This window comes from Hyla sarda, chromosome 1 (assembly GCF_029499605.1).
Source record: "Hyla sarda isolate aHylSar1 chromosome 1, aHylSar1.hap1, whole genome shotgun sequence".
Classification (NCBI taxonomy): Eukaryota; Metazoa; Chordata; class Amphibia; order Anura; family Hylidae; genus Hyla; species Hyla sarda.
Genome location: NC_079189.1, coordinates 607,871,051 through 607,892,046, shown reverse-complemented (window position 1 = coordinate 607,892,046; position 20,996 = coordinate 607,871,051). Strand labels below are relative to the sequence as shown.

The 20,996-nt window shown below is 47.7% G+C and overlaps 1 protein-coding gene across 1 annotated transcript in view; it reads left to right on the top strand.

Moving 5' to 3' along the window:
* Positions 1-20,535, top strand: part of LOC130299500 (oocyte zinc finger protein XlCOF7.1-like) — a 66,496-nt gene extending 45,961 nt beyond the window's left edge. The window contains exons 17-22 of the mRNA XM_056551469.1: positions 10,935-11,061; positions 11,160-11,251; positions 11,335-11,416; positions 11,513-11,604; positions 11,739-11,847; positions 18,398-20,535. Coding sequence (XP_056407444.1) covers positions 10,935-11,061; positions 11,160-11,251; positions 11,335-11,416; positions 11,513-11,604; positions 11,739-11,847; positions 18,398-19,566 — 1,671 coding nt within the window. The 3' untranslated portion in view covers positions 19,567-20,535. The remainder of the gene's footprint in view (positions 1-10,934; positions 11,062-11,159; positions 11,252-11,334; positions 11,417-11,512; positions 11,605-11,738; positions 11,848-18,397) is intronic.
* The last annotated feature ends 461 nt before the right edge of the window (positions 20,536-20,996 follow it).

The following is a 20,996-nucleotide window of genomic DNA, read 5'->3' as shown; positions in this document are numbered from 1 at the left end:
GGAGAGGTGACACTGCTGGGACATTATATAGTAATGGAGGGGTCTGGTGATGACTGGAGAGGTGACCCTGCTGGGAATGCTGGGACATTATACAGTAATGGAGGGGTCTGGTGATGACTGGAGAGGTGACCCTGCTGGGACATTATACAGTAATGGAGGGTTCGGGTGATGACTGGAGAGGTGACACTGCTGGGACATTATACAGTAATGGAGGGGTCTGGTGATGACTGGAGAGGTGACACTGCTGGGACATTATACAGTAATGGAGGGTTCGGGTGATGACTGGAAAGGTGACACTGCTGGGACATTATACAGTAATGGAGGGGTCTGGTGATGACTGGAGAGGTGACACTGCTGGGACATTATACAGTAATGGAGGGGTCTGGTGATGACAGGAGAGGTGACCCTGCTGGGAATGCTGGGACATTATACAGTAATGGAGGGGTCTGGTGATGACTGGAGAGGTGACACTGCTGGGACATTATACAGTAATGGAGGGGTCTGGTGATGACTGGAGAGGTGACACTGCTGGGACATTATACAGTAATGGAGGGGTCTGGTGCTGACTGGAGAGGTGACCCTGCTGGGAATGCTGGGATATTATACAGTTATGGAGGGGTCTGGTGATCACTGGAGAGGTGACACTGCTGGGAATGCTGGGACATTATACAGTAATGGAGGGGTCTGGTGATGACTGGAGAGGTGACACTGCTGGGACATTATATAGTAATGGAGGGGTCTGGTGATGACTGGAGAGGTGACCCTGCTGGGAATGCTGGGACATTATACAGTAATGGAGGGGTCTGGTGATGACTGGAGAGGTGACACTGCTGGGACATTATACAGTAATGGAGGGTTCGGGTGATGACTGGAGAGGTGACACTGCTGGGAATGCTGGGACATTATACAGTAATGGAGGGGTCTGGTGATGACTGGAGAGGTGACACTGCTGGGACATTATACAGTAATGGAGGGGTCTGGTGATGACTGGAGAGGTGACACTGCTGGGACATTATACAGTAATGGAGGGTTCGGGTGATGACTGGAGAGGTGACACTGCTGGGAATGCTGGGACATTATACAGTAATGGAGGGGTCTGGTGATGACTGGAGAGATGACACTGCTGGGACATTATACAGTAATGGAGGGGTCTGGTGATGACTGGAGAGGTGACACTGCTGGGACATTATACAGTAATGGAGGGGTCTGGTGATGACTGGAGAGGTGACACTGCTGGGAATGCTGGGACATTATACAGTAATGGAGGGGTCTGGTGATGACTGAAGAGGTGACCCTGCTGGGAATGCTGGGACATTATACAGTAATGGAGGGGTCTGGTGATGACTGGAGAGGTGACACTGCTGGAGATGCTGGGACATTATACAGTAATGGAGGGGTCTGGTGATGACTGGAGAGGTGACACTGCTGGGACATTATACAGTAATGGAAGGGTCTGGTGATGACTGGAGAGGTGACACTGCTGGGAATGCTGGGACATTATACAGTAATGGAGGGGTCTGGTGCTGACTGGAGAGGTGACCCTGCTGGGAATGCTGGGATATTATACAGTAATGGAGGGGTCTGGTGATCACTGGAGAGGTGACACTGCTGGGAATGCTGGGACATTATACAGTAATGGAGGGGTCTGGTGATGACTGGAGAGGTGACACTGCTGGGACATTATATAGTAATGGAGGGGTCTGGTGATGACTGGAGAGGTGACCCTGCTGGGAATGCTGAGACATTATACAGTAATGGAGGGGTCTGGTGATGACTGGAGAGGTGACACTGCTGGGACATTATACAGTAATGGAGGGTTCGGGTGATGACTGGAGAGGTGACACTGCTGGGACATTATACAGTAATGGAGGGGTCTGGTGATGACTGGAGAGGTGACACTGCTGGGACATTATACAGTAATGGAGGGGTCTGGTGATGACTGGAGAGGTGACCCTGCTGGGAATGCTGGGACATTATACAGTAATGGAGGGGTCTGGTGATGACTGGAGAGGTGACACTGCTGGAGATGCTGGGACATTATACAGTAATGGAGGGGTCTGGTGATGACTGGAGAGGTGACACTGCTGGGAATGCTGGGACATTATACAGTAATGGAGGGGTCTGGTGATGACTGGAGAGGTGACACTGCTGGGACATTATACAGTAATGGAGGGGTCTGGTGATGACTGGAGAGGTGACACTGCTGGGACATTATATAGTAATGGAGGGGTCTGGTGATGACTGGAGAGGTGACACTGCTGGGAATGCTGGGACATTATACAGTAATGGAGGGGTCTAGTGATGACTGGAGAGGTGACACTGCTGGGAATGCTGGGACATTATACAGTAATGGAGGGGTCTGGTGATGACTGGAGAGGTGACACTGCTGGGACATTATACAGTAATGGAGGGGTCTGGTGATGACTGGAGAGATGACACTGCTGGGACATTATACAGTAATGGAGGGTTCGGGTGATGACTGGAGAGGTGACACTGCTGGGAATGCTGGGACATTATACAGTAATGGAGGGGTCTGGTGATGACTGGAGAGATGACACTGCTGGGACATTATACAGTAATGGAGGGGTCTGGTGATGACTGGAGAGGTGACACTGCTGGGACATTATACAGTAATGGAGGGGTCTGGTGATGACTGGAGAGGTGACACTGCTGGGAATGCTGGGACATTATACAGTAATGGAGGGGTCTGGTGATGACTGGAGAGGTGACACTGCTGGAGATGCTGGGACATTATACAGTAATGGAGGGGTCTGGTGATGACTGGAGAGGTGACACTGCTGGGACATTATACAGTAATGGAAGGGTCTGGTGATGACTGGAGAGGTGACACTGCTGGTAATGCTGGGACATTATACAGTAATGGAGGGGTCTGGTGCTGACTGGAGAGGTGACCCTGCTGGGAATGCTGGGATATTATACAGTAATGGAGGGGTCTGGTGATCACTGGAGAGGTGACACTGCTGGGAATGCTGGGACATTATACAGTAATGGAGGGGTCTGGTGATGACTGGAGAGGTGACACTGCTGGGACATTATATAGTAATGGAGGGGTCTGGTGATGACTGGAGAGGTGACCCTGCTGGGAATGCTGGGACATTATACAGTAATGGAGGGGTCTGGTGATGACTGGAGAGGTGACACTGCTGGGGCATTATACAGTAATGGAGGGTTCGGGTGATGACTGGAGAGGTGACACTGCTGGGACATTATACAGTAATGGAGGGGTCTGGTGATGACTGGAGAGGTGACACTGCTGGGACATTATACAGTAATGGAGGGGTCTGGTGATGACTGGAGAGTTGACACTGCTGGGACATTATACAGTAATGGAGGGTTCGGGTGATGACTGGAGAGGTGACACTGCTGGAGATGCTGGGACATTATACAGTAATGGAGGGGTCTGGTGATGACTGGAGAGGTGACACTGCTGGGACATTATACAGTAATGGAGGGTCTGGTGATGACTGGAGAGGTGACACTGCTGGGACATTATACAGTAATGGAGGGGTCTGGTGATGACTGGAGAGGTGACACTGCTGGGAATGCTGGGACATGATACAGTAATGGAGGGGTCTGGTGATGACTGGAGAGGTGACACTGCTGGGAATGCTGGGACATTATACAGTAATGGAGGGGTCTGGTGATGACTGGAGAGGTGACACTGCTGGGACATTATACAGTAATGGAGGGGTCTGGTGATGACTGGAGAGGTGACACTGCTGGGAATGCTGGGACATTATACAGTAATGGAGGGGTCTAGTGATGACTGGAGAGGTGACACTGCTGGGAATGCTGGGACATTATACAGTAATGGAGGGGTCTGGTGATGACTGGAGAGGTGACACTGCTGGGAATGCTGGGACATTATACAGTAATGGAGGGGTCTGGTGATGACTGGAGAGGTGACACTGCTGGGACATTATACAGTAATGGAGGGGTCTGGTGATGACTGGAGAGGTGACACTGCTGGGACATTATACAGTAATGGAGGGGTCTGGTGCTGACTGGAGAGGTGACCCTGCTGGGAATGCTGGGATATTATACAGTTATGGAGGGGTCCGGTGATCACTGGAGAGGTGACACTGCTGGGAATGCTGGGACATTATACAGTAATGGAGGGGTCTGGTGATGACTGGAGAGGTGACACTGCTGGGACATTATATAGTAATGGTGGGGTCTGGTGATGACTGGAGAGGTGACCCTGCTGGGACATTATACAGTAATGGAGGGGTCTGGTGATGACTGGAGAGGTGACCCTGCTGGGAATGCTGAGACATTATACAGTAATGGAGGGGTCTGGTGATGACTGGAGAGGTGACACTGCTGGGACATTATACAGTAATGGAGGGTTCGGGTGATGACTGGAGAGGTGACACTGCTGGGACATTATACAGTAATGGAGGGTTCGGGTGATGACTGGAGAGGTGACACTGCTGGGAATGCTGGGACATTATACAGTAATGGATGGGTCTGGTGATGACTGGAGAGGTGACACTGCTGGGACATTATACAGTAATGGAGGGGTCTGGTGATGACTGGAGAGGTGACACTGCTGGAGATGCTGGGACATTATACAGTAATGGAGAGGTCTGGTGATGACTGGAGAGGTGACACTGCTGGGAATGCTGGGACATTATACAGTAATGGAGGGGTTTTGTGATGACTGGAGAGGTGACACTGCTGGGAATGCTGGGACATTATACAGTAATGGAGGGGTCTGGTGATGACTGGAGAGGTGACACTGCTGGGACATTATACAGTAATGGAGGGGTCTGGTGATGACTGGAGAGGTGACACTGCTGGGAATGCTGGGACATTATACAGTAATGGAGGGGTCTAGTGATGACTGGAGAGGTGACACTGCTGTGAATGCTGGGACATTATACAGTAATGGAGGGGTCTGGTGATGACTGGAGAGGTGACACTGCTGGGAATGCTGGGACATTATACAGTAATGGAGGGGTCTGGTGATGACTGGAGAGGTGACACTGCTGGGACATTATACAGTAATGGAGGGGTCTGGTGATGACTGGAGAGGTGACACTGCTGGGACATTATACAGTAATGGAGGGGTCTGGTGATGACTGGAGAGGTGACACTGCTGGGACATTATAGAGTAATGGAGGGGTCTGGTGATGACTGGAGAGGTGACCCTGCTGGGAATGCTGGGACATTATACAGTAATGGAGGGGTCTGGTGATGACTGGAGAGGTGACACTGCTGGGACATTATACAGTAATGGAGGGTTCGGGTGATGACTGGATAGGTGACACTGCTGGGAATGCTGGGACATTATACAGTAATGGAGGGGTCTGGTGATGACTGGAGAGATGACACTGCTGGGACATTATACAGTAATGGAGGGGTCTGGTGATGACTGGAGAGGTGACACTGCTGGGACATTATACAGTAATGGAGGGGTCTGGTGATGACTGGAGAGGTGACACTGCTGGGAATGCTGGGACATTATACAGTAATGGAGGGGTCTGGTGATGACTGAAGAGGTGACCCTGCTGGGAATGCTGGGACATTATACAGTAATGGAGGGGTCTGGTGATGACTGGAGAGGTGACACTGCTGGAGATGCTGGGACATTATACAGTAATGGAGGGGTCTGGTGATGACTGGAGAGGTGACACTGCTGGGACATTATACAGTAATGGAAGGGTCTGGTGATGACTGGAGAGGTGACACTGCTGGGAATGCTGGGACATTATACAGTAATGGAGGGGTCTGGTGCTGACTGGAGAGGTGACCCTGCTGGGAATGCTGGGATATTATACAGTAATGGAGGGGTCTGGTGATCACTGGAGAGGTGACACTGCTGGGAATGCTGGGACATTATACAGTAATGGAGGGGTCTGGTGATGACTGGAGAGGTGACACTGCTGGGACATTATATAGTAATGGAGGGGTCTGGTGATGACTGGAGAGGTGACCCTGCTGGGAATGCTGGGACATTATACAGTAATGGAGGGGTCTGGTGATGACTGGAGAGGTGACACTGCTGGGACATTATACAGTAATGGAGGGTTCGGGTGATGACTGGAGAGTTGACACTGCTGGGACATTATACAGTAATGGAGGGGTCTGGTGATGACTGGAGAGGTGACACTGCTGGGACATTATACAGTAATGGAGGGGTCTGGTGATGACTGGAGAGGTGACCCTGCTGGGAATGCTGGGACATTATACAGTAATGGAGGGGTCTGGTGATGACTGGAGAGGTGACACTGCTGGAGATGCTGGGACATTATACAGTAATGGAGGGGTCTGGTGATGACTGGAGAGGTGACACTGCTGGGAATGCTGGGACATTATACAGTAATGGAAGGGTCTGGTGATGACTGGAGAGGTGACACTGCTGGGACATTATACAGTAATGGAGGGGTCTGGTGATGACTGGAGAGGTGACACTGCTGGGACATTATATAGTAATGGAGGGGTCTGGTGATGACTGGAGAGGTGACACTGCTGGGAATGCTGGGACATTATACAGTAATGGAGGGGTCTAGTGATGACTGGAGAGGTGACACTGCTGGGAATGCTCGGACATTATACAGTAATGGAGGGGTCTGGTGATGACTGGAGAGGTGACACTGCTGGGAATGCTGGGACATTATACAGTAATGGAGGGGTCTGGTGATGACTGGAGAGGTGACACTGCTGGGACATTATACAGTAATGGAGGGGTCTGGTGATGACTGGAGAGGTGACACTGCTGGGGACATTATACAGTAATGGAGGGTTCGGGTGATGACTGGAGAGGTGACACTGCTGGGAATGCTGGGACATTATACAGTAATGGAGGGGTCTGGTGATGACTGGAGAGGTGACACTGTTGGGAATGCTGGGACATTATACAGTAATGGAGGGGTCTGGTGATGACTGGAGAGGTGACACTGCTGGGAATGCTGGGACATTATACAGTAATGGAGGGGTCTGGTGATGACTGGAGAGGTGACACTGCTGGGAATGCTGGGACATTATACAGTAATGGAGGGGTCTGGTGATGACTGGAGAGGTGACACTGCTGGGACATTATACAGTAATGGAAGGGGTCTGGTGATGACTGGAGAGGTGACACTGCTGGGAATGCTGGGACATTATACAGTAATGGAGGGGTCTGGTGCTGACTGGAGAGGTGACCCTGCTGGGAATGCTGGGATATTATACAGTAATGGAGGGGTCTGGTGATCACTGGAGAGGTGACACTGCTGGGAATGCTGGGACATTATACAGTAATGGAGGGGTCTGGTGATGACTGGAGAGGTGACACTGCTGGGACATTATATAGTAATGGAGGGGTCTGGTGATGACTGGAGAGGTGACCCTGCTGGAATGCTGGGACATTATACAGTAATGGAGGGGTCTGGTGATGACTGGAGAGGTGACACTGCTGGGACATTATACAGTAATGGAGGGTTCGGGTGATGACTGGAGAGGTGACACTGCTGGGACATTATACAGTAATGGAGGGGTCTGGTGATGACTGGAGAGGTGACACTGCTGGGACATTATACAGTAATGGAGGGGTCTGGTGATGACTGGAGAGGTGACACTGCTGGGACATTATACAGTAATGGAGGGTTCGGGTGATGACTGGAGAGGTGACACTGCTGGAGATGCTGGGACATTATACAGTAATGGAGGGGTCTGGTGATGACTGGAAAGGTGACACTGCTGGGACATTATACAGTAATGGAGGGTCTGGTGATGACTGGAGAGGTGACACTGCTGGGACATTATACAGTAATGGAGGGGGTTGGTGATGACTGGAGAGGTGACACTGCTGGGAATGCTGGGACATGATACAGTAATGGAGGGGTCTGGTGATGACTGGAGAGGTGACACTGCTGGGAATGCTGGGACATTATACGGTAATGGAGGGGTCTGGTGATGACTGGAGAGGTGACACTGCTGGGACATTATACAGTAATGGAGGGGTCTGGTGATGACTGGAGAGGTGACACTGCTGGGAATGCTGGGACATTATACAGTAATGGAGGGGTCTAGTGATGACTGGAGAGGTGACACTGCTGGGAATGCTGGGACATTATACAGTAATGGAGGGGTCTGGTGATGACTGGAGAGGTGACACTGCTGGGACATTATACAGTAATGGAGGGGTCTGGTGCTGACTGGAGAGGTGACCCTGCCGGGAATGCTGGGATATTATACAGTTATGGAGGGGTCTGGTGATCACTGGAGAGGTGACACTGCTGGGAATGCTGGGACATTATACAGTAATGGAGGGGTCTGGTGATGACTGGAGAGGTGACACTGCTGGGACATTATATAGTAATGGTGGGGTCTGGTGATGACTGGAGAGGTGACCCTGCTGGGAATGCTGGGACATTATACAGTAATGGAGGGGTCTGGTGATGACTGGAGAGGTGACACTGCTGGGACATTATACAGTAATGGAGGGTTCGGGTGATGACTGGAGAGGTGACACTGCTGGGAATGCTGGGACATTATACAGTAATGGAGGGGTCTGGTGATGACTGTAGAGGTGACACTGCTGGGACATTATACAGTAATGGAGGGGTCTGGTGATGACTGGAGAGGTGACACTGCTGGGACATTATACAGTAATGGAGGGGTTTTGTGATGACTGGAGAGGTGACACTGCTGGGAATGCTGGGACATTATACAGTAATGGAGGGGTCTGGTGATGACTGGAGAGGTGACACTGCTGGGACATTATACAGTAATGGAGGGGTCTGGTGATGACTGGAGAGGTGACCCTGCTGGGAATGCTGGGACATTATACAGTAATGGAGGGGTCTGGTGATGACTGGAGAGGTGACACTGCTGGGAATGCTGGGACATTATACAGTAATGGAGGGGTCTGGTGATGATTGGAGAGGTGACACTGCTGGGAAATTATACAGTAATGGAGGGGTCTGGTGATGACTGGAGAGGTGACACTGCTGGGACATTATACAGTAATGGAGGGGTCTGGTGATGACTGGAGAGGTGACACTGCTGGGAATGCTGGGACATTATACAGTAATGGAGGGGTCTGGTGATGACTGGAGAGGTGACACTGCTGGGACATTATACAGTAATGGAGGGGTCTGGTGATGACTGGAGAGGTGACACTGCTGGGACATTATACAGTAATGGAGGGGTCTGGTGATGACTGGAGAGGTGACACTGCTGGGAATGCTGGGACATTATACAGTAATGGAGGGGTCTGGTGATGACTGGAGAGGTGACACTGCTGGGACATTATACAGTAATGGAGGGGTCTGGTGATGACTGGAGAGGTGACACTGCTGGGACATTATACAGTAATGGAGGGGTCTGGTGATGACTGGAGAGGTGACACTGCTGGAGATGCTGGGACATTATACAGTAATGGAGGGGTCTGGTGATGACTGGAGAGGTGACACTGCTGGGAATGCTGGGACATTATACAGTAATGGAGGGGTTTTGTGATGACTGGAGAGGTGACACTGCTGGGACATTATACAGTAATGGAGGGGTCTGGTGATGACTGGAGAGGTGACACTGCTGGGAATGCTGGGACATTATACAGTAATGGAGGGGTCTAGTGATGACTGGAGAGGTGACACTGCTGGGAATGCTGGGACATTATACAGTAATGGAGGGGTCTGGTGATGACTGGAGAGGTGACACTGCTGGGAATGCTGGGACATTATACAGTAATGGAGGGGTCTGGTGATGATTGGAGAGGTGACACTGCTGGGACATTATACAGTAATGGAGGGGTCTGGTGATGACTGGAGAGGTGACACTGCTGGGACATTATACAGTAATGGAGGGGTCTGGTGATGACTGGAGAGGTGACACTGCTGGGAATGCTGGGACATTATACAGTAATGGAGGGGTCTGGTGATGACTGGAGAGTTGACACTGCTGGGACATTATACAGTAATGGAGGGGTCTGGTGATGACTGGAGAGGTGACACTGCTGGGACATTATACAGTAATGGAGGGGTCTGGTGATGACTGGAGAGGTGACACTGCTGGGACATTATACAGTAATGGAGGGGTCTGGTGATGACTGGAGAGGTGACACTGCTGGGAATGCTGGGACATTATACAGTAATGGAGGGGTCTGGTGATGACTGGAGAGGTGACACTGCTGGGAATGCTGGGACATTATACAGTAATGGAGGGGTCAGATGATGACTGGAGAGGTGACACTGCTGGGAATGCTGGGACATTATACAGTAATGGAGGGGTCTGGTGATGACTGGAGAGGTGACACTGCTGGGACATTATACAGTAATGGAGGGGTCTGGTGATGACTGGAGAGGTGGCACTGCTGGGACATTATACAGTAATGGAGGGGTCTGGTGATGACTGGAGAGGTGACACTGCTGGGACATTATACAGTAATGGAGGGGTCTGGTGATGACTGGAGAGGTGACACTGCTGGGACATTATACAGTAATGGAGGGGTCTGGTGATGACTGGAGAGGTGACACTGCTGGGAATGCTGGGACATTATACAGTAATGGAGGGGTCTGGTGATGACTGGAGATTTGACACTGCTGGGAATGCTGGGACATTATACAGTAATGGAGGGGTCTGGTGATGACTGGAGAGGTGACACTGCTGGGAATGCTGGGACATTATACAGTAATGGAGGGGTCTGGTGATGACTGGAGAGGTGACACTGCTGGGACATTATACAGTAATGGAGGGGTCTGGTGATGACTGGAGAGGTGACACTGCTGGGAATACTGGGACATTATACAGTAATGGAGGGGTCTGGTGATGACTGGAGAGGTGACACTGCTGGGAATGCTGGGACATTATACAGTAATGGAGGGGTCTGGTGATGACTGAAGAGGTGACACTGCTGGGAATGCTGGGACATTATACAGTAACACCACTGGAGGGGTCGGGGTGATGACTGTATCCTTATGTGTCAGGTTCCTATAAGGTGTCAGGACGTGGCGGTCTATTTCTCCATGGAGGAGTGGGAGTATGTAGAAGGACACAAGGATCAGTACAAGGATCAGGTGATGATGGAGGATCAGCAGCCCCTCACATCACCAGGTAAGATGAGACATATACATAGATATAACTGTCACCACCTAGTAACAGAGAAATCTATCCAGCAGATGATGTATTCATTCCCTGTGTGTTCCCTACAGATGGAGTCATGTATAGAAAACCACCCGAGAGGTGTCCCCGTCCTCTGTATTCCCAGGATTGTCAAGAGGGAAATGTCCCAGAAAACCATCGGGTAGATGGAGCTAAAGTCTTCTTAAAAATATGACAATAAAGTGATTGATCCATTTTTAACTTTTTATTCTTGTTTATGTTTAGGGTGAAGATCTGATCCATATTAAGGTTCAGATTAAAGATGAAGAAGAAGAAGAGGAGACAACTCATGGGGCCGATCAGCAGTGTAAGGAGGGGGAGACTTTTATTGGTTGTAAAAGTAAAATCTGTTCTGAGGTTCTCTGAGATAATAATCTATTCATTCCCTGTGTGTTCCCTACAGATGGAGTCATGGATAGAAATCCACCCGAGAGGTGTCCCCGTCCTCTGTATTCCCAGGACTGTCCAGAGGGAAATGTCCCAGAGAAGCATCAGGTAGATGAGGCTGATCCTATCCCACATCTCTATTGGGGGGTCCTGCAGTCATAGATGTGGGGATAGATTTTGGGGGTCTCTGTTGCTCCTCCTGTCTGCTGCATTGTAGTGAATTGTTCTATATGTCACATCAGGGGGGAGATCTGACTAATAATAAAGTGGAGGATGAAGAAGAGAGGATGAGGGGCCATCACCCGTGTATGAGGGAAGTGAAGGAGGAAATTCCAGGAGGTGTTACCCCAGGTATGTAATAATTCCAGGAGGTGTCACCCCAGGTATGTAATAATTCCAGGAGGTGTTACCCCAGGTATGTAATAATTCCAGGAGGTGTTACCCCAGGTATGTAATAATTCCAGGAGGCGTTACCCCAGGTATGTAATAATTCCAGGAGGTGTTACCCCAGGTAGGTAATAATTCCAGGAGGTGTTACTCCAGGTATGTAATAATTCCAGGAGGTGTTACCCCAGGTATGTAATAAAAGGAAAGGTTTTCCCAAACTTTTAAAATCATCAGCCTGTCCTCCATATAGTCCATGAATATTAGATGTGTGGCAGTCCCGTTGTGTGTAGGATCCTCTTCTACATGTGATTGTCTTTGCACTGATTCACTCTTTATAATGTTGGTGAAAGGTCGTGCAGTGAAAGCATTAGGGGAATACTGAAGGCTTTTGGAAGAAACACAGGTGTAATGTTCAGGATAGAGGGTAATAATTATGCAGGTGATAGATGAGAAGAGCTGGAGACCATCAGGGCAGGTTTCCAAAACTGGCAGATCCAGGTCCGGTCCTGGGACATCATCAGGTGCACTGTAAAGAGGAGTATAGTGATCGAAGCCCACCCCAGGAGTATAGTGATCGAAGCCCACCCCATACCTCTTTAGAGGCCGACCAAATCATCAGAAATTTACGTAGAGTCAGTAAGAATGTTGGTGGCAGTACAAACACCAGTACAGGTAGCAGCAGCAGCCAGGTGCCTGGATGTAGTAGTAACAGCTGCATCAGTGTCCAAAGTTTTCACTGTCTGCCAGGGGTTGTGTGGATAGTGCGAGCCTTGTGGACTGGTTGACTCGTTCGAGGTCTTTTCAGGAGAAGGAAGAAGAATCTGAAGATATGGTGGTGAGCCAATTTTCAGTGGATTCCTCATTGTCTACAGCTACATGGCACAGTGGAAATGTCCGTTCTAGTCGGTTTGTTCCATCATCTCTATCTTGAATTATGTGAGGGCAGTCAACCTTTGGAGTGTGTTGGAGGTGAAAGACTAGTGATGGTGAGCATTGTAGGAGCACTGTAAGGCGTCATGGTGGCTATGCTGAGGGGAAACAAGGAGCCCAAGAGGTTCATGTAGAGAGGCGTGGCGGGGACGATGAGGAGGAGTTTGATAATGATGACTATGTATTGTTGGACAGGACAAGGGAACCAGGTGAGGAGGAGGTGACAAGTTCTGAGTAGGAGGGTAGTAGTAGTGTTAGGTAAAAAGAGCATAGCCAAGATTAAGAAGACCTGTCAAACGTAACAGACATAGGCCTGCTGGTCTGATGAGATAAGTTGACTTTGATGCTGCTGCATCTGTAGGAAGGGCACAGTCAGGTGGTGCTGTCCCTGTCCAGTACTCTGCTGCGTGAAAATGATTTCTATCTCACCAGAAAAGGTGGCACTGTGCCATCACCGCAAACAGAAAGTAAGCTTTGGCCAAGGTACGAATATACAGTGGGGGGGGGGGGAAAAAAGTACTTAGTCAGCCACCAATTGTGCAAGTTCTCCCACTTAAAAAGATGAGAGAGGCCTGTAATTTTCATCATAGGTATACCTCAACTATGAGAGAATTCCGGCCTGAAGAAACGCCCAGAGGCCGTGAAAAGGCGCCGTCGCTCCTGACGGGGCTCCCTAAGACCTACTGCCCTGCCGCTACGTCTGTACAGCCTCTGTCAACATTGATTGAATAAAGCATTCAGCATCTGAAGTCGTGGTGAGTGATCCATTTCGTTCTTCTTATTGTCATTGTGGATTATTGCCTTGCTGCACGTTTCAGCGGGAGCACCCCCAGCGCATCGGCTGTTGCGAACAAACGCTAGAATTACTGACAGCCCTCCGCACCTTACTAGATACCCTCTAGCAGTGCCAGGTGTACTCTATATTTTTGTTTCTAATGAATGAATTGGTAAATTCCTCAGTAAAATAAGTATTTGGTCACCTACAAACAAGCAAGGTTTCTGGCTCTTACAGACCTGTAACTTCTTCTTTAAGAGTCTCCTCTGTCCTCCACTCGTTACCTGTATTAATGGCACCTGTTTGAACTTGTTATCAGTATATAAGACACCTGTCCACCACCTCAAATAGTCACACTCCAAACTCCACTATGGCAAAGACCAAAGAGCTGTCAAAGGACACCAGAAACAAAATTGTAGACCCGCACCAGGCTGGGAAGATTGAATCTGCAATAGGCTAGCAGCTTGGTGTGAAGAAATCACCTGTGGGAGCAATTATTAGAAAATGGAAGACATACAAGACCAATGATAATCTCCCTCGAACTGGGGCTCCACGCAAGATCTCACCCCGTGGTGTCAAAATGATCACAAGAACGGTGAGCAAAGATCTCAAAACCACACGGGGGGAGCATTTGGATGATCCAGAAGAGGATTGGGAGAATGTCATATGGTCAGATGAAACCAAAGTAGAACTTTTTGGTAAAAACCCGTCGTGTTTGGAGGAGAAATAATGCTGAGTTGCATCCAAAGAACACCATACCTACTGTGAAGCATGGGGGTGGAAACATAATGCTTTGGGGCTGTTTTACAGCAAAGGGACCAGGATGATTGATCCGTGTAAAGGAAAGAATGAATGGGGCCATGTACCGTGAGATTTTGAGTGAAAACTTCCTTCCATCAGCAAGGGCATTGAAGATGAAATGTGGCTGGGTCTTTCAGCATGACAATGATCCCAAACACACCGCCAGGGCAATGAAAGAGTGGCTTCATAAGAAGCATTTCAAGGTCCTGGAGTGACCTAGCCAGTCTCCAGATCTCAACCCCATAGAAAACCTTTGGAGGGAGTGGAAAGTCTGTATTGCCCAACGACAGCCCCAAAACATCACTGCTCTAGAGGAGATCTGCATGGAGGAATGGGCCAAAATACCAGGAACAGTGTGTGAAAACCTTGTGAAGACTTACAGAAAACGTATGACCTGTGTCATTGCCAACAAAGGGTATATAACAAAGTATTGAGATGGACTTTTGTTATTAACCAAATACTTACCGGTATTTTCTGCCATGGTAAGCAAATAAATTCTTTAAAAATCAGTCAATGTGATTTTTGGGATTTTTTTTCTCATTCTGTCTCTCACAGTTGAGGTTATAACCTATGATGAGAATTACAGGCGCCTCTCATCTTTTTAGCCTGGAAATAGTAGTGACACCTCCATGGTTGCGCCAATCCGGTTGAACGTATGACTGCAGCCGCCTATCCTCCTCCTCCACGGACATTTTGCATCCCTCCACAGGGCAGAGCATAGCTTACCATCCTTCTCCTTTCATCAGTGCAAAATCAAGCGTTGCCATACTAAATAACATCTGCTAAGCCTGGCACACTGTCCACTGTTATGTACATATCGCTTGAGGCAGGGGCGTACCTAGAGCATTTGGCCCCCGGGCAGACCCTTTGTTTGGCACCCCCCTTAATTACACCCCCCTCCCTTCCCCCCCCTCTAATTACACCTCCTCCCTCCCCCCAATTACACCCCCTCCCAACTCCCTTAATTACACCCCCTCCCTTCACATAGAATTTACTTACATTTTGATGATGCCTCAGTCCGACCCCTGGTTATGGATCCTTCCGCTCCTTTAAAAGATCCATGAAGGTGGCGCGAAACGTGACATCACAACACTCCTCCCCCTGCTGCCCTGACTCCACAGATGCAGGCGCCGGGCAGAAAAGCGTCGCGGTCGCGGTGCAGTAGTGGTTGGGGGGTGACTCTGTCAGGGCACCCCGCTTGTGAGTGGCACCCGGGCCCCAACCCCCCCCCCCCTCCCCCCCTTGGTACGTCACTGGCTCGAGGTAATAGTAACTTGTACAGTTAAACCAAAGCCTGAGCAGAGGGTCAATATAGCTGGTAGTAGGAGTCCGAGCGCCTCTAGCACATAACAATGGTCGGCAGTGGGTCAGAGAAATCTATGAATGGCGGTGGGTCAGAGAGATCTATGAATGGCGGTGGGTCAGAGAGATCTATGAATGGCGGTGGGTCAGAGAGATCTATGAATGGCGGTGGGTCAGAGAGATCTATGAATGGCGGTGGGTAAGAGAGATCTATGAATGGCGGTGGGTCAGAGAGATCTATGAATGGCGGTGGGTCAGAGAGATCTATGAATGGCGGTGGGTCAGAGAGATCTATGAATGGCGGTGGGTAAGAGAGATCTATGAATGGCGGTGGGTCAGAGAGATCTATGAATGGCGGTGGGTCAGAGAGATCTATGAATGGCGGTGGGTCAGAGAGATCTATGAATGGCGGTGGGTAAGAGAGATCTATGAATGGCAGTGGGTCAGAGAGATCTATGAATGGCAGTCGGTCAGAGAGATCTGTGAATAGGAAATGGTACAAATAACATTGATTTGGGACAGTAAGGTGTATTACTGTATGTACCGCTAGGACAGAGTTAGTTCACATATTCGATCTACTCATTGAGCCCAAGAGGAACTACAGTTTTTACCCTGTAGATCCAATAATTCTCTTTTCTTCAGAGCAACAAACCATTGTCCCACTTCATTTCAGATATGTCCAATAGGTGTCAGGAGAAAAGCTGAAAAGTTCCAGTCGTTTTTGATATTCTCGTGTCTGGAGACGCTGTGCAATGTAAACCCCTATGTCATGTTGTCCCAGTGCTTGTTGGTTCTGTATCTTAAAGGGTTACTCTGCCCCTAGACATCTTATCCCCTATCGTGGGGGTCCCACGATCATCTGATCATGGGGGTCCCGCAGCTGGGGACCTATTGTGGGGGTCCCGCAGCTGGGGAACCCCGCAATCTTGGCTGCAGCACCCAGACATCTGGTGCACGGTGCGAACTTCGCTCCGTGCCGGATGACTGGTGATGTGGGGCGGAGGCACGTGATGTTACGACCGTGTCCCGTTCGTGACGTCACGTCTATGCCCCCTCAATGCAAGTCTATGGGAGGGGCGGGGCGCGGCTGTGGGGTCACGAGACTCTTGCACTCCACCCGACGCTCTAAATGAACTCTGGGCTCAGTAGGGAGATCGCAGATGTCCCCATCAGTGGGACTCCCGCGATCAGACATCTTATCCCCTATGCTTTGGATAGGGGATAAGGGTGTCTAGGGGCGGAGTGCCCCTTTAACGATTGTATTGTGTTCGCCAAGCTGTGCCTCCACATCTGACTTTAACCCCTTAATGACCCATGACTTGTATACACGTCATGGTGCTGTTAGGATGTACAGCACAGGCTCCTGAATTGAGCCTGTTCCATACCTGGCACCCCCCAGCTGATTTCAATAGACGAGGGCCGCCTCTAAAAGCCGGGCGCTTTGGGTGTTTTGGCAATCCACTGCAGAGGTAGCTGGAGGGCTTACCCCTGCTTCCTGCCCATCTGTGGCTCTGCTATTGATAGTCTGTCTACTACCGGATGTATCAGTCGAGCCCAGAGCACACAGATCAATGCAGTTCTATAGAACTGCATTGATCTGTATGAGCAATCTAATGATTCCTCCTAAAAGTCCTTCAAGGGGACTAATAAAGTGTAAAAAAAAAAACAAAAAAAAAACACACACACACATTACTTCTCCTGTAAGGTGAACGTTGTAAATGTAAAAAAAAAATCAAACCCCAGAATTACGATTATGAAAAAATGAAGTAAATTATAAAAAACCACAATGGTACCGATACAACCTTCAGATCCTGATGCAAAAAAAATACCTTCATATAGTCTGGTATATGAAAAAATCAAGTTTTAGAAAAAGTTTTAAAATTTGTAGGACATGATGCAAACTATACAAATTGGGTATTAATCGCTTTTTAATCGAATTTCAATCGCGCCGACCTAAAGTGTCAAGATTACATGTTAGTTTGGCCGCACAGTAAACGGCGTAATTTTTTTTCCCCCTTTTGGATCATATGTTGTAGAGAAAAATTAAAGAAAGATGTTACAAAGTACAATTGGTCCCGCAAAAACAAAAAACAAATCCTCATATGGGCGTGTAGATGAAAAAGTTAACTTTATGGCTATTAAAGGGTGAGGAAAAAAAACAATGCGACAACGAAAATTGGCAAGGTCCTTAAAGGGGTACTCCCCTGCTAGATATGTTATCCCCTATCCAAAAGATAAGATTTCTGATCGCGGGTGTCCCAATGCAGGGGCCCCCCACAATCTCTCGCAGCACCCAACATTCTAAACAAAAGCCAGGCTCCTGCGGCGGTGGTCGTGATGTCACAACCACGCCCCCACGTGATGTCATGCCATGCCCCCTCCATTCCTGTCTATAGGAGGGGGCGTGTCAGCTGACACCCCCCTCACATAGACATGAATGGAGGGGGGCATGGCATGACTTCACGAGGGAGATGTGGCCGTGACTTCACGATCAGGGCCTCTGGCTCCGAGTGTTCTGAACAACATTTTCAGAATGATGGAGCATCGGAGTACCCCTTTAAGGGGTTAACAAAAACTGCTCCTCAAACTGCATCAAAAACTGCACTTGTGTTTTACAGACAAATAGAAATGTTATAAATGTCTCTACTTTGTGGTTTGAAAAAAAACACACCAAAATAAAAACAAAATCTACTTTATTCCTAACAGAAAATCCCAAATGTGATGAAGATGTGATGTTATCGCTGAATTATAAAGATGAAGATACCATGCAGCGCTCCTCAGGCAAAGATCATACTCAACCTGTACTACATCCAGGACATCACAGTAAAGATCTCTCATACAATCCGACGGATCATCAGGAACCTTCTCCCGACCAATCACAAGTTGTTACCACAAGTGCAGAGCAGAAAGGGGGGAAAAGGTTTCATTGTGATGAATGTGGAAAACAGTTTAAAAGAAGATTAAATCTTCTTACTCATGGAAGAAGTCACACAGAGAAGACATATTCATGTTCAGAATGTGGGAAATGTTTTATAAATCAATCAAAACTTGTTAGACATGAAAAAAATCACAAAATAGAAAAGCCACATTCATGTTCAGAATGTGGGAAGTGTTTTAAAGGTAAATCAAATCTTGTTATGCATGAGAGAATTCATACAGGGGAGAAGCCATATTCATGTTCAGAATGTGGGAAATGTTTTACTACGAAAGCACAGCTTGTTGCACATAATAGAATTCACACAGGAGAAAAGCCATATTCATGTTCAGAATGCGGGAAATGTTTTACGGATAAATCAACTCATATTAAACATGAGAGAATTCACACAAGAGAAAAGCCTTATTCATGTCCAGAATGCGGTAAAAGTTTTACAGATAAATCAACTCGTAATAGACATGAGAGAATTCACACCGGAGAGAAGCTATATTCATGCTCAGAATGTGGGAGATGTTTTACAAGTAAATCAGATCTTGTTACACATAAAAGACGTCACACAGGAGAGAAGCCATTTTCATGCTCAGAATGTGGGAAATATTTTACACATAGATCAGCTCTTGTTAGACATGAGAGAATTCACACAGGAGAGAAGCCATATTCATGTTCAGAATGTGAGAAATGTTTTACTGTGAAATCAAAGCTTGTTGCACATAAAAGAACTCACACAGGAGAAAAGCCATATTCATGTTCAGAATGCAGTAAATGTTTTACAGATAAATCAACTCTTATTAGACATGAAAGAATTCACACAGGAGAAAAGCCATATTCATGTTCAGAATGCGGGAAATGTTTTACAGATAAATCAACTCATATTAAACATGAGAAAATTCACACGAGACAACGAGAGTCTAACCAGTTAAACCTTCCAGCGAAATGTTGAAGTTGAAAGGATTCTAAGGGACAAACCAAATAATAACCCAGTCCAATGAGCATAATGTGAACATCTCCTGATTTAGCTCCTGATGGATGATAGAGACACTATGTGTACGGACATTATTGCACAATTATTAATAAATATACATTATAAATGGTTGAATATTTCATTTCAGGAGAATGTATAATAAAAGGAGAAGATATCATCAATATATCCTAAGATAAGAAGCATTGTCACAATTCTTCCCTAATGTTATTTACAATGGGACTCTGCTGCTGCCAAATCTCCATGCGGAATTGCACACGGAGATTTGGCAGCAGAGTCCCATTATATTCTACGTGTCAACATGGCCTTTGTGTTCGATCTGTTATCCGGAAAGGTGCAGGACTTGCCGTGCGGTGACATAAAAGTAGTTTCAGTGGGGGGCAGGTCCTGCAGCTCTCCAAAGCGAAGGAGAAGGTCCTGCACCCCTCCGGATAATAGAGCAAATGATGCAGAAGCCTTGGCCGGCAATGGAAGAGAAGGGCAAGGGATTTTTATTGTTTTCTTTTGGAGGGGACTTAATGGGGAAAAATAATGGGCGCATCTACCTCAGTGTTTTCCAACCAAGGTGACTCCAGCTGTTGAAAAACTACAACTCTCAGCATATTAGGAGTTGTAGCTTTGCAACAGTTCTGGTTTGGAAACACTGATCTACCTATTAGGTGACCTGACTACAGGGGGCTTTAACCCCTTAAGCACCAGGCCAATTTTATTTTTGCATTTTCATTTTTTCCTCCTCGCCTTCTAAAAATCATAACTCTTTTATATTTTCATCCACAGACTAGTATGAGGGTTTGTTTTTTGCGCGACCAGTTGTCCTTTGTAATGACATCACTCATTATACCATTAAATGTATGGCGCAACCAAAAAAATACTATTTGTGTGGGGAAATTAAAAAGAAAACTGCAATTTTGCTAATTTAGGAAGGTTTTGTTTTCACGCCGTACAATTTACAGTAAAAATTACGTGTTCTTTATTCTGTGGATCAATATGATTAAAAAAATACCCATGATTACATACTTTTCTATTATTGTTGCGCTTAAAAAAAATGCAAACTTTTTAACCAAATTAGTACGTTTAAAATCCCTCTATTTTGACGACCTATAACTTTTTCATTTTTACGCATAAGCGGCGGTATGCAGGCACATTTATTGCGCCGTGATCTGTACTTTTTACTGATACCATATTTGTGTATATAAAACTTTTATTAATTTCTTTTATAAATTTTTTTTTTATTAAAATGTGACATAAAAGAAGCAATTTTGGATTTTTTTTTTGTTACGTTCACGCCGTTCACCGTACAGGATCATTAACATTATATTTTAATAGTTAGGACATTTACGCACGCGGTGATACCAAATATGTTTTTTTTTTTTTTGGGGGGGGTGGGGAAT